Consider the following 11,409-nt stretch of genomic DNA (forward strand, 5'->3'; position numbering starts at 1 on the left):
AGGGCTCATGACTACTCAAGTAAACTCATACCTCCCCTAAGCTTGAGCAAGCCAGAGAAGAGCGACTGTCAGCAGTTTGCCGCGTAGCGGGTGCATCGAAGGCGAAAAGATATTCACGCAAGGGAAATGGCTTGTGTGGTAGCGTATCCTCTGCGTGGTTACATCGCCAACTACGCGGGGAAGTGATAGGTAAGGCTAAGGTCACCCAGTAAAGCAGTTACCTTGCCATCACGAGTATATTCCGCGGGCATTCAAAGAGAAACGTCGGACACGGGAGTCACTCCGAGGCTAGCGCGATCGCACGCGACTGTGGCCAGGTGTAGTAACGCGGAACGCAGCTGTCGAGTTACCACGGCACACTACACCCATAGAGTACAGCGCTTCCGCGCATGAGCCGGTTGTTTTTTCCGTTTCGCACCACATAGAGCGTAGCCGCCCGGAGTCGTAGCGCACTTTAATTCGGAGGTCAACGGCTTCGCATCGCGCCGGCTTAAAGAGAGGGACTGTCCGGCACTGAAGGTGACTGGGACGTGCCCGTCATCTCGGGCCGTGCAGGGGTGTCCGCCCCCGGCCACCAGTGAAGCAAGACAAGCCCCGCCCGCCCACGAAATCGACACCATCTTCATCGAGTTGTGTTTGTGGGATCAGGAGATCTGTCCAAGCGCGGTCGGTCACCCCACAGCAGAAACATTCGGACTGACTCTCTGTGTCCATTACCTCGCTCGTGGATCAAAGCTCTATTCGATTATGTCTCCCCAGAGCCGCCTTGCACTCGGTTTGCATCGCGTGTCTGGTCAGCCTGGGTTGGGTGGCGCCAAATCACTCTAATCGCTCGTCTCCGGTGGTTGCCTTGGATGAACGAGATTTGTCCTGCGCGCGTCACAGTTCTGTCCTCTTCCGTTCTTGATTTCCCTTGTCGCTCGCGCTGTCGGAGGAATCGCCCAATCGGCCCCTGAAAGGTTCACGCGTCCTTATTCGATTTCAAAGACATTCTCCACAAGGTTCCGAGTTGCCCCAGACAGGGTCCCGACACGGGGGGTCTGCGCTCCGCACAGTCGTGCCTCCGGGTTTCATCAGGGACACCCGATCAAACGTAAGCCTCTCCTGAACTAAAGACCGTTTCAGAGTCTTCCATTGCTAATGGTCGGCATTGCTTTACCTTAGAGGGCTGCGCGCGGATCCCACCACAGTCATCCCCCCCTCGGTAGACACTCCCCTTGGGTTCCATGCACTCGCTCCAGTGTGTGAGTTCTCTAGCCACAGGTGTGGGCTGCCCACGCTATGCCCGCTAGTTAGCAGTGCTGTTGCCAGTGGTTCCGTAGGAAACTGGTTTGCCGTGGCCATCGGAACCAAGTTTGTGGTGCTCAGGCTCCCGCTGTACCGGCGTCGCGCCTGCCGATGTCTTCTCTGTTTTACACTTTCACGAGCTCTTGCCCAGCCACGACGAATGTAGGGTCTTGCTTGTCGCAGCGGTGGTTTCGACCCTAGTGTAGTCTGCGCTTATGGAGACGGTCTGGGAGTCAGCAGTCAACACTGTCGCCCGGGAGTTTCGACCCACGGTCGTACTGGGGTCAAGAACAATAGAACCTGTAGTTTCGTGCTTGCCTCCGGTTCCGTCGAGGACAAGAGCGGGCGCTCAACCGCGATGACCGTTGACCGCAGCACACTGCTTTCTTTGAGTCGGTACTCTTTCGCGTACAGGATTGTGTCTGAGGCTACTCCGAGACCTGCAAGCCGATTCAGTCGTCATGTCCCGGTCAGGCCAACCCGACAAAGGGGCTTCCTTTCATGGAAGGCGCTTCCCCCCCGTCCTCACTAACGAGACTCCGGCCTGGAGCGACATGCCAAACGCACAAAGAGCATATACCCTTAACGAAGGAGAGACTCCCGCGAGAGCACCGCATCCCGACTGGGCTCCGGAAGTTGCCTGCTCCATCTCCAGGTGTTTGAACGCACCTGCGAACTCCCTGTCTAGTGGTTCCTCTGCGGGGACCCGACAAACACGCGAGCCGTACACCTTTGTCCAAATGGGGGATCTCGAGAGGGTTCACGAGGGTCCACACTCCGCCAGTGCATCAGCGGCTTCCCTTGTCGGACCTGGCTCGCCCGCACGCAGGCCATCTAACCCGGTGACCGAGCCGGAAGCTGAAGCTCCGGCTGCAAGGTCGGAGAGTAAAGACGGGGGCAGTGATTTCGGGAAAGTGGAGTCCGGTAAAAACTCCAGCTTGAGAAGGCTCATTCCGTGTCGGTTGTCTCTGGGGCGTGACGGCTCCTCGCTTCTACATGCCCCTGGGATGCACGCTAATTCTCACGGGGCACCCGCTCTCAGCTTGAGCAGTGACGGGGGGTTCTCTTTGGGGTCTTGCGAAGGTTCTATCGCAGGCCCATGTCCAGTAGAAAGCGCAGGCCACCTTGAGAGCACTCCCGTGACAGCCAACACGCAGCCTTCGAATGCCGACTTCCAGAGGAGTAGCGCCGTCCTGCCGCGCCAGGCTGCTCAGGCCGGGCACGAGATACATGCGCTTCACTGTCAGAGTGCGCCTGCAACGCGGCCTCAGGAACGCCAGAAAGCCCTGTTGCCTCCCCGTCCGCCTGCCCAGGCTCCGCTGGACTCCGTGTCTGCGGATAGCAGGCGCGTCGATAGTGCTGCCTCTCAAGGGATAACGCACTGCCAACTCAGGGAGCGCCGTGTGGCATCTTCCGTTTATTCGCAGATGCCTCGCCATCAAACCCGTGGTGGAGTAAGCGCACAGGGGTTTCTCAAGGCTGACGATAACGGAATTTCCTTCTCAACTGGACAGCCACCACTCCCTGCAGGAACACCAGGAAAAGCTTCTGCTTTACATCCGGGAAAGCCAGAGCGAGAAGAGATGTCTTTGAACTGGGGTTGCGGGGAGTCGCGTTTGCAAGGCAATCACTGCTGCTGCATTGGGAGCGAAGACAGGAGTCGTGGGTATGCCTCCACTTGTTCGTTTGCTTCGCTTAGTAGCGTTTCTACTACCGGCTCGAACACGCCGCCTTTCTTCAGAGCTCAAGTGCCTGGAATATTTGAGTCCCCGAGGGAGAAAAGGGAAGCCATCCACCCTCTCGAGCTAGAGATGACTCTGAACGCGTCTCAGCCTGCTCTGACAGAGGCGAGGACCGCATTTCATCCTGGCGGTCCAGGTTTCAGGGACAACCACGTCGGCCTGTCCGGACAGCCGTGTACATCAATTGTGTCGCCCACCTTGAGGAGCCCTGGAGCCCCACCACTGAAGTTGAATGTGATACAAACTTCGCCAGTGGCCCCTCGGTTCGTCGATGTCTACACAGGAGATCGCACAGCTCATCCGAGTTTCGCAGAAAGGCAAGAATCTCAGTCACAACAGACGCCACCTGTAGGTCGCAACCTCGCCTCAAACGCGTCCCGAATGTACACAGCAGCAGCTCCTACCACAGGTCAGCTTCCTTTCTCTCCAGGGACCCTCACTCCGTTTCCTCTATCTCTCGCTCCGCATAAACCGTCAGCGCCATTCTCCGTCCTTCTCACGCTGCCTCTGAACTTGCCGTTTGGACGCATTATAAAGATCGGGGCTGCGTCCCAGGGAAGCAACCTGCCCGGAACCACGTGCGCGCGGTCGCTGGCAGCGAAAAAGAGCTACTACTGCTTCTCTCCGGTTCTCCAGGAAGCCGCGCATACGTTGTTTTCACACGCGGGGGGAATTTGTGATACATTTGCCGCTTCGCTGCACCTCGAGCTCGCCATTCTTTATGTGCCACAGTGTCTGCTCCCTCGGATTGGGTCACTGTTCAACGAGCTGGCGACGAGATTCCTACCTCGGTTTGAGGGACCCTTGAAAATGGAGTGTGGAGGATTGCAAGAACGGAGTGCTCCTGGCAGATTCGGCGGGAAAGTCTTGACTGTCAGTTGCGCCATCAGACAGGTTAGTGCGGGCTGGTCTGATCCCTCCGTGCTCTCTTGGATGCATCAACCTGAGAGCAGTCTTTCCTGTCCGCGTGTGAAATCAATGAGGCATCGGGCTGAGCAGGTCCTCACGCAGCAACTATTCTGTGCCTGTGGATGTATGCTCAGGCTCAAGAGCGGCAAAAGTTCCAACAAATGCAGGAGTTTCTAGTTGAGTTCCAGCGTGCCGTTGAGAACCTTCTTCGCGAGTATGAGATCTACCAGCAGCGCATCATTCCAGGTGTCCACGAAACAGGATCGTGCTGTCTGCGAACACGTCTACCATGTGCATGTCTAGCGTCTCAGGGGGGCCGGCAGGAGACACCAGCAATGGCGCATCCCTCCTTGACTGCGCACAGGCCAAGCACAGCATGGCATGGAGTGCCCCAAGGAGCAGGATCAGCTGGTGAGTTGAAGCGAGGGAAAATGAGTGACCTAGCGCGAGATATCACGGCCTTAGCCTCGGAATCACGTCGAAGAGCCGTAGACGCCCCCGAAACCCGCCCAAGAGTCCAGGCTTCTCTTTGTAGTGTCTTAGTATCAGGTTAGTTGGGATAGACGTGTAAGAATTTCACGCCGGAGCAGCCTGCTATTGGCATGTCTTTGGCTATGGCGGGCCGTACCAATATGCACTGCCTCATATCTGCAGTGCTCCACTGGAGCTTGACCGCACATTGACCTATGCTAGTGCAGGACACCCCATTATTTTTTTTCGGGAGATTTGTGTCCAAACGCCTCTTTCCTGGACAAGCTGACTGGTTCTAACCCACCTGGTCGCTTAACAGACTCAGCAATATCCGTCGTGATTGCAGCTGGTGGCTGCGTCGGGGAGTAGCCCGGTCGCTGCTTCGCGACTGCAGCTGTTCACTCAGGTACTTTCTGTAGTTTTTCAGCCGGACATATTCTCCATGTAATGTGTCGAGGATTAGTATTAAGGGGAATATCGGAATTCCGACTCTAGTCTGACGGTTCTGACTTCCCCTATATGTGTAATTGCTTTTTCCGCAGCAGGCCGCAGGCACAACATATGGAGGTACTCACTCGCCTGCGTACCGTCAGTAGTTCCCGGATCTGCTCAGACTCCTAGCTACGGGCTGACTGGACCGCGCAACTGTAGCGGAGCTGGCGATTCAGGCCGGCCGCTCCCCAATGCAATGGACCTCACTGGCGGCAGCTTGGACCTTACAGTTCGGGCTTTCGAAACTCGCGAGCTCGAGAAGCCGCCACACGAGTACGCTCACCTCGTTGTCAGAGACATCTCAATCAGCGAAGTGCGTCTTGTCACGACCCGCAGCATCGACGGCCTGACCTCGGAGGTAAGTATATAACGGAGGTGGATCACGCAGAGGTACTCACAACGTCGCGCGTTCTCGTTGAGTGTAGCCCCGCACTCTTCTTTGGTGTGGAGTGACCCCGTCCGCCGAAGACGACAGCGGTTAGCTCATGCCCGGAGATGCAGCCCGCTTTGCTAGTCTATAGTGCTACATCTCAAGCAAGAGCATACCTCATCCCGGGTCCGTGCATGTTTTGAATACATTGGAGAAAACGTCTAAGCAATATAACAGGCTTGATGTTTTTTCAATATGAAATACCGGCAGACTGTAACTTGGAATCTGTCCGTCCCTTTCGCACTCCTAGTATATCTTTTAGAAACCCTCCCGAAGGACCTGTCCGACAGGCCGTGCCCATAAAAGAACCAGTGAATCCGGACCGTACCGCAAGATCAGGCGGGACGACAGAAACTAAGTTGCCCTGAGCATGTGATCTGCGTGGCGTACAGATTGATCCTCGATTTGAAGCGTTCTGCATCGGCACTCGCCCAATTCTAAAGACCCCCGAAGGGCAACTCTGTCGCCACTCATTTGCCCCCCATGAACTGCCGGATATCTGGGAAGTGCGCGTGAATTCTCAAGCGCAGCTCACGAGGGAACAGCAGAAGCGCCTTGTAGAGCAGTACGTTGTCGGGGAAATAGAGGAGAGACCTGCCCATGAGCAACGTAGAATTTTAGACGCGATAACGCTTCTCGGAGGCGCCCTTCTCGTCAACGGCCAAGCCGTGCACGAACAAGCAGCGCAAGGCCTGTCTGTCAGAGAGATAACCAGTGACAGGTCAAGGAGCGACGTCGCTGAGAACGACTGCAGTTGCCGGGGTTCACGAGTGGAGATCGAGCGGAGCCTTACTTGGTGTCAGCAGACGCGGCAGGCCACGATTGCAGGCTTCCAGGCTGCAGACTCGCAACACAGCATCGTTAACAACCGCCTACTTCCAAGCGACATGAATTGTTTATTGGCACGGTCGCCTGTCTCTTGCCTGCCCTTGCTTTCTTCCACGAACATAGACCGAAGCAACGACTCAGCACTGCGACACATGTCTGCAGCTCGGAACAAGATGTCACCCCTTCCGCGTGAGGAAGAGTCTTACTGCAGAGAGGGTAGGCGACACGAAGAGGCTTTCTACGAGGACTCGATGCCGTTCCTCCCCCCGAGTGCTTGCCAGCTAACTGCAACTGGGGTACATTCTGGCACAGCCTCTCAATTCGGCACCCCTGCTGGTGGCGCTCCCGGAGCAATTCAGCAGAGTACCAGCCGGCACGGAAGTGTTTTCGAGGCACCCGGACTTTGGTTGGAGTTGCCGGCCAGAAGATTACTTGCCGCAGACGCAGACAATCCCGGTGGTTCCTTGCCCACCGAGAACCGAGAGATGCTGGCCATCAGTCGTGAGCCCCGAGAAAGTCGAGGAGCAGGACGCTGGAGCGTGGACGAGTCCAGCGCCGCCGGCCTTGCAGGCAGCATTCGGAGCCTGCCTAGGTTTCGGAAACCGAGCCAGGAACCTAGGTATTAGTTCTGAAGAGACTCGTTTTGTTAGCGCCGCAGTACGACGCGACCCCCCGGCTAAGGCGCCACATATCGGGACCCTAGTTTACTGGCGGGATCCAGGAGTCCTCACACGCGACGCTCATATTAGCTGGCAGCAGCTACTGTTGTGCTTCGTCGGGGGCGCGACCTGGAAATTTGCTAAACGGAGGACTCGAGCTGAGGCCACCTGCGTTGCCAACTTGGGCACGAAAGGATTTGCGTTTGCCGCACGGGATCTTGGAAGGAGACAGCTACGTAGTAATGGTATTGACAGTTTTTTGGCCTTCCAGCTTTCACGCCTCAACTACTGCTGTTGGAAGTGCGTTCCGCTCAAGTGCCTTCAGAATCCGGACAAAGAGAACTGTACTGGTGCCATCTGCGGGACCGAGCCGTGGGTTGACAAGTCAAATAAGAGGGCTGATTCGTTGTATTTTTCCGAGGCATCTGAGGGACAGCATGGAGCAAAATCGCGAGTCCCGCCGAGGTGTCACTGAGCAGGGGGTCCGGTGCTGTCTATCATTCCTCGAACAGGGCGCAGAGCTGTTTTTTTGTACGGTCCAGTGTCACCGTGTCTCCGGTTCTGAAAATATGCCAACTGATTCCGCTGCACGTTAGGAATATGCTTTCGTTGATTCCGTTCTGCTTGGAGCCGAGTTCTGGCTCTTATCCGCATTTCCGAAAATACAGCAATTGATTCCGAGGCGCACTACGAACACCCTTCCCGGGTTATCTCGTCTTTGTATATTCGTGGAGATGACCCTGAATGAGCGTTCGTATCGCTTTTTATCAATATGCGTATCCGCTGATATATTTTTCCCGATTTGCAAGTCCGTCCTATCCGATTCTCCAAGAGTCCGCATGTTTGGGACATACGTACTTTCCGGTGCTACTTGCCAATGCCGGAAATATAACAATTCATTCCGAGGCGCGTTCCGAAGATACTTCTCGGGCTACTTTGTCATTCCATTTCGACGGAGATGCCCATGATTGAGCGTTCACATTGCTTTGTATTCATGTACTTGGTTATCTTATTCCTGTTTTCCCGATTCATCATCTCCGCCATACACGGAGTCCGTGTTTTGTGGACTCTGGTGTCTCCGGGTCTGGCCAGGATTACACTCGTGGCTGTACTGCTCGCGAGTTCAGATGTGGCTGACCTGTAGTTCGTAGTTATGTTTGATAAGCTCTTAGCAGTTAGTCGTCTTCTGTGGTTGTGTCAAATTATTGCTGATATTGCTTTAGCCCTTCGGTACACCTTCGGACGCCGCATGGATTGGACAATGTATCCTTGTGTTCTGCCGTGATGAGTAGTTGTTTGCCTATCACATGGTGCTCGGGCACACCATCTGAAAGGCAAACAACTAGCTGCCGCGAGCCTACTTCCGTTGGGTCGGATATCGTCACTTGCAGCCGAGGGTGTACTGACGGGAAGCCCACCGGCCTTTCAGTGCTGGATTCCCGGTGTCGCATGTGGCACGCAACGTATTAAACAAAGCAGTGCCGCTCGCGTGGTGTCCGGTGCCTACGTCCCGAGGTTGGCGTTGTAGTGACTGCATGATGCTACTCCCTGTCTGCGTCCTGGGAATCTTCACAGTTATTTACGTGTGTCATGTTAGCGCCAGGGTGATTCGACACGAGTCCTGCGTCCGAGCGGCTCTTTGCTAGAGCCTTTGACCGCTGTGCTAGACCGCGTTATCTTTTGTGCTATTTGGCGGGGCGCGTCGCCAATGAGGAACTGGTTGTCTGAATACCAACGTTCCTCCATGTGGTAAACTCCCCGCCTCTCTTTTCGTGGCCTGCGATCACCTAGCAGCTGGGGTCCGCGCATCGGTTTTGAGAGCATGGTACATGGTAGCTATCTGACCGGTGTTGCTCTTGCCTAGTATTTTCCTCGCTAGTCTTCTACTTTTACTACGTGAGGTTCTCCGTAGGTGTTTGACGCCCTGGAGCAGGCGCCTCGCATAAATGGGCGGTTTTTCCGCACAGTGTTTTCCCTTTTCATCTTGGGCAGCACCCCTGTCCTGTCGCTTCATTCATACTTCTTGGTTCATGCCTCGTGGGGTCCACAGCGCTGATGTGTCGCTGCAAGCAACTAGGCACAGGGAGCCGCGAGGGAACACGCTCGCCACAGTGGGCTCATCAACTGGGAGAGGCAGCTTCTTTGGGCATCGGCGGGCCCAGTGCAAATGGGATGCAAGAAAAGTGCAATAGGGTCGAACCCTCTCCTTGGCATTCAGGTGGTTCGTGAAGTCGTGGCTCGGATGGGATTGCGCGAATCTCTTGTCTCCGTTGATGGTCCGGTCTCCGGAAGGGACCGGACGTCTTTTGTGATGCTGCGTTGGCTGCGCGCGCGAGGTGACTCATTTTTGTGCTTGCCCGGAGTTAACGGGCTCGGGGAAACCAGCCCTCTCAGGAGGGCTCTTGTGCTACAGGAGGACCGGTCAAGAGTTCATGACCGTTGATGAGTACTATTTTGCAGAGGCCTGGTAGTTCGCCCTATCCTTCCCACCCGCTTGAGAGTGGTTTCTCGGCTGAAAGAAAGGGAGAACCCACACCGCCTTCGTACTGGCTGCGCTTCTGAGACGGGCCCCTTGGGACGGTACAAGTAGTATTCGTCGTGTCAACGCAAGCTACAGCGTGCAAGCCCACTCAGTGATGGTTTCGGCTGAACACGCGATCCTCGGGAAGTGCTAATGGCCTCTGGTTGTCCGGTCGGCCACCATCAGATAGTAGTCTCAGGGCACCCCGTGGGGAGGCTACTGCTCTGCTTTTCCTTTTGCTGTTTGCCTCTCCTTTGTATTGAACATGGTTTGGACGGTCGGCCGAGAAGTTTGGGGTTCAGTGCTTCGGCATTGCGGGGCGTAGAAAGCATACGCTGTCGCTTCATACACGTGTGGGACGGTTTCCCCTGAAGCGATTCAACTTGTTTTGCATCTACGCTCGGTCTGTCTCTGGAATTTTGCTGATATGCGAGTTCCACCCAGTCTTCTGTCTCGCGGGGGTGGGACAGGATGTCGGACGGACACTGGTCATAGGCTGCATAAAGATAACGCGAGTCTTACCGCAGTTTACGGGGAAGGGGATTGGATGTGCTAGAGCTGCCGAGAACCACAAAACCTGGCGGACATCACCCTGAAACCGATTGAGTCGACCTACGCAGCCAGGCCAGGAATTGCAGGTCTTGGGCGGGTGCAACTGAAGCTGAATCTGAGCTAAGGCTGAGCAGAGACGGTGCTGTCCTATAAACGAGCACACGCGGGCGGACAGTTCAGCATAGCGTGGCTCTCTATGTGACAATCTGTCTACTGACGTACGACGAAAAGGCAACTGTGCGCCGAGGCATTATAGTGGGTTGGTTCCAGTGCCCACGGTAGAGCACCACCGCAGCTGTGCTCCTGTCCATCAAAGGTATAACATCAATCGCCCGGCGTACAATACCAAATCCGAGTTCCTCCTCTGACTCCCTATTACCTTCAGACCCGCTGCTACCGCCCCCTTGCATAGGAGTCTATGGCTCCACACAGCAAATACTACAGGCCGGGACTGCTAGCCCTGCTGCTGCCGCCCACAAGAAGAGGCGCGTCTCACTACAGGAGCTCCTACTTTCGGTACAGTGACTACCGTGGCGGCGAGCAGGCGTGCCTGCTGGTATCGTGGCCAGGTATCCCAACTTAGACGAAATCTGACAACTGTGTGAGTTCAGGACATACGCGCTGCAGTGACCGCAGTGCTGTGTCCGCCGGAAACAGAACTCACCTTTTTGCGCTCGCTGCGCGTCTTGATACGGAGTTCCTTCTTCAAGTGGACAACGTCATGTGGAATTTGCCGGGTCGTAGAGACAGTAGGGTTTGGGCTGGACACTCCGGAAGCTTAGACAAGTTCTAGACCTACGCTTCAGTATCCTGCTCGGCCGCTTCGTACCCGTGTTTTGCCTTGTAATTGCTTTCAACCTTCTCTTACCTCTCACACACGCTTCCGCCACGCACACTGGTACTCGGCGCACCACGAGGAGCTGACAGTGACACTCAGGCTCACGATAGGCCTCCCCAACTGTATAGGCAGTCACACGACAACGCTTTCGCGCCTATCCTTTTGCAGTTCACTCTGCCCCACACGCCACGGCACAGTAATACCTGTGATACGGCTAATTCATCCCTCACGTCCCACGTGTCAAGGCTACCAGCCTTTTCTGCATATTTATTTCCTCTCTTTGCCTGTTGGTGCTTGGTTTCTCTTGCCTTTTTGGTGGGGTGTGCACGAACTTTTGTTATTGCGCCCGATAACACTGCCTTTGGTGGTAAGTCCTCCACTCTGATCTCCCTTCTTGCAGAAAGTAGGCTGTCTTCCGCTCTGGCCGTGATAGACTGACGGTCTCTGACGCGCGCGAGCCGGAGTAGCACTGCGATGAAAACGCACACAGCGACCCCGCCTGCGGAGAGCGGGAACCGAAGCAGCTGACACAAGAAACACGGACACGACCGGGTAGACTTCCCGAATGCGGAGAAATTTTGCTTGTCAGCATTTCTTAGGGGACAACCAGGTCTCCCGGGCACTGCGGTGCTTTGCTGTGCTCGCAACACGGCGGGGGACAATATCAAAAGTGATCTAGG

General features: G+C 55.6%; 1 protein-coding gene across 1 annotated transcript; it reads left to right on the forward strand.

The window, feature by feature from the left end:
- The first annotated feature begins 650 nt into the window (after positions 1–650).
- CSUI_005340 (uncharacterized protein) lies at positions 651–9,978 on the forward strand. The gene is made up of 5 exons (XM_068065516.1): positions 651–1,093; positions 1,702–3,923; positions 4,073–4,349; positions 4,952–5,259; positions 5,724–9,978. The coding sequence occupies exons 2-5, from the start codon at positions 1,749–1,751 to the stop codon at positions 6,783–6,785; spliced, it is 3,822 nt and encodes a 1,273-aa protein (XP_067922513.1). The 5' UTR covers positions 651–1,093; positions 1,702–1,748; the 3' UTR covers positions 6,786–9,978.
- Positions 9,979–11,409: the final 1,431 nt, after the last annotated feature.

Source organism: Cystoisospora suis (assembly GCF_002600585.1).
Source record: "Cystoisospora suis strain Wien I chromosome Unknown contig_2585, whole genome shotgun sequence".
NCBI lineage: Eukaryota > Apicomplexa > Conoidasida > Eucoccidiorida > Sarcocystidae > Cystoisospora > Cystoisospora suis.

What these genes read in the sequence shown, in the direction of transcription:
- CSUI_005340 (XM_068065516.1), top strand. Translation starts at nt 1,749, where the DNA reads ATGTCCCGGTCAGGCCAACCCGACAAAGGGGCTTCCTTTCATGGAAGG. An exon ending in TCAGTTGCGCCATCAGACAG is followed by an intron (nt 3,924 to 4,072) that starts GTTAGTGCGGGC and finishes ATGTATGCTCAG; the next exon opens with GCTCAAGAGCGGCAAAAGTT. An exon ending in TCGACGGCCTGACCTCGGAG is followed by an intron (nt 5,260 to 5,723) that starts GTAAGTATATAA and finishes CGTGGCGTACAG; the next exon opens with ATTGATCCTCGATTTGAAGC.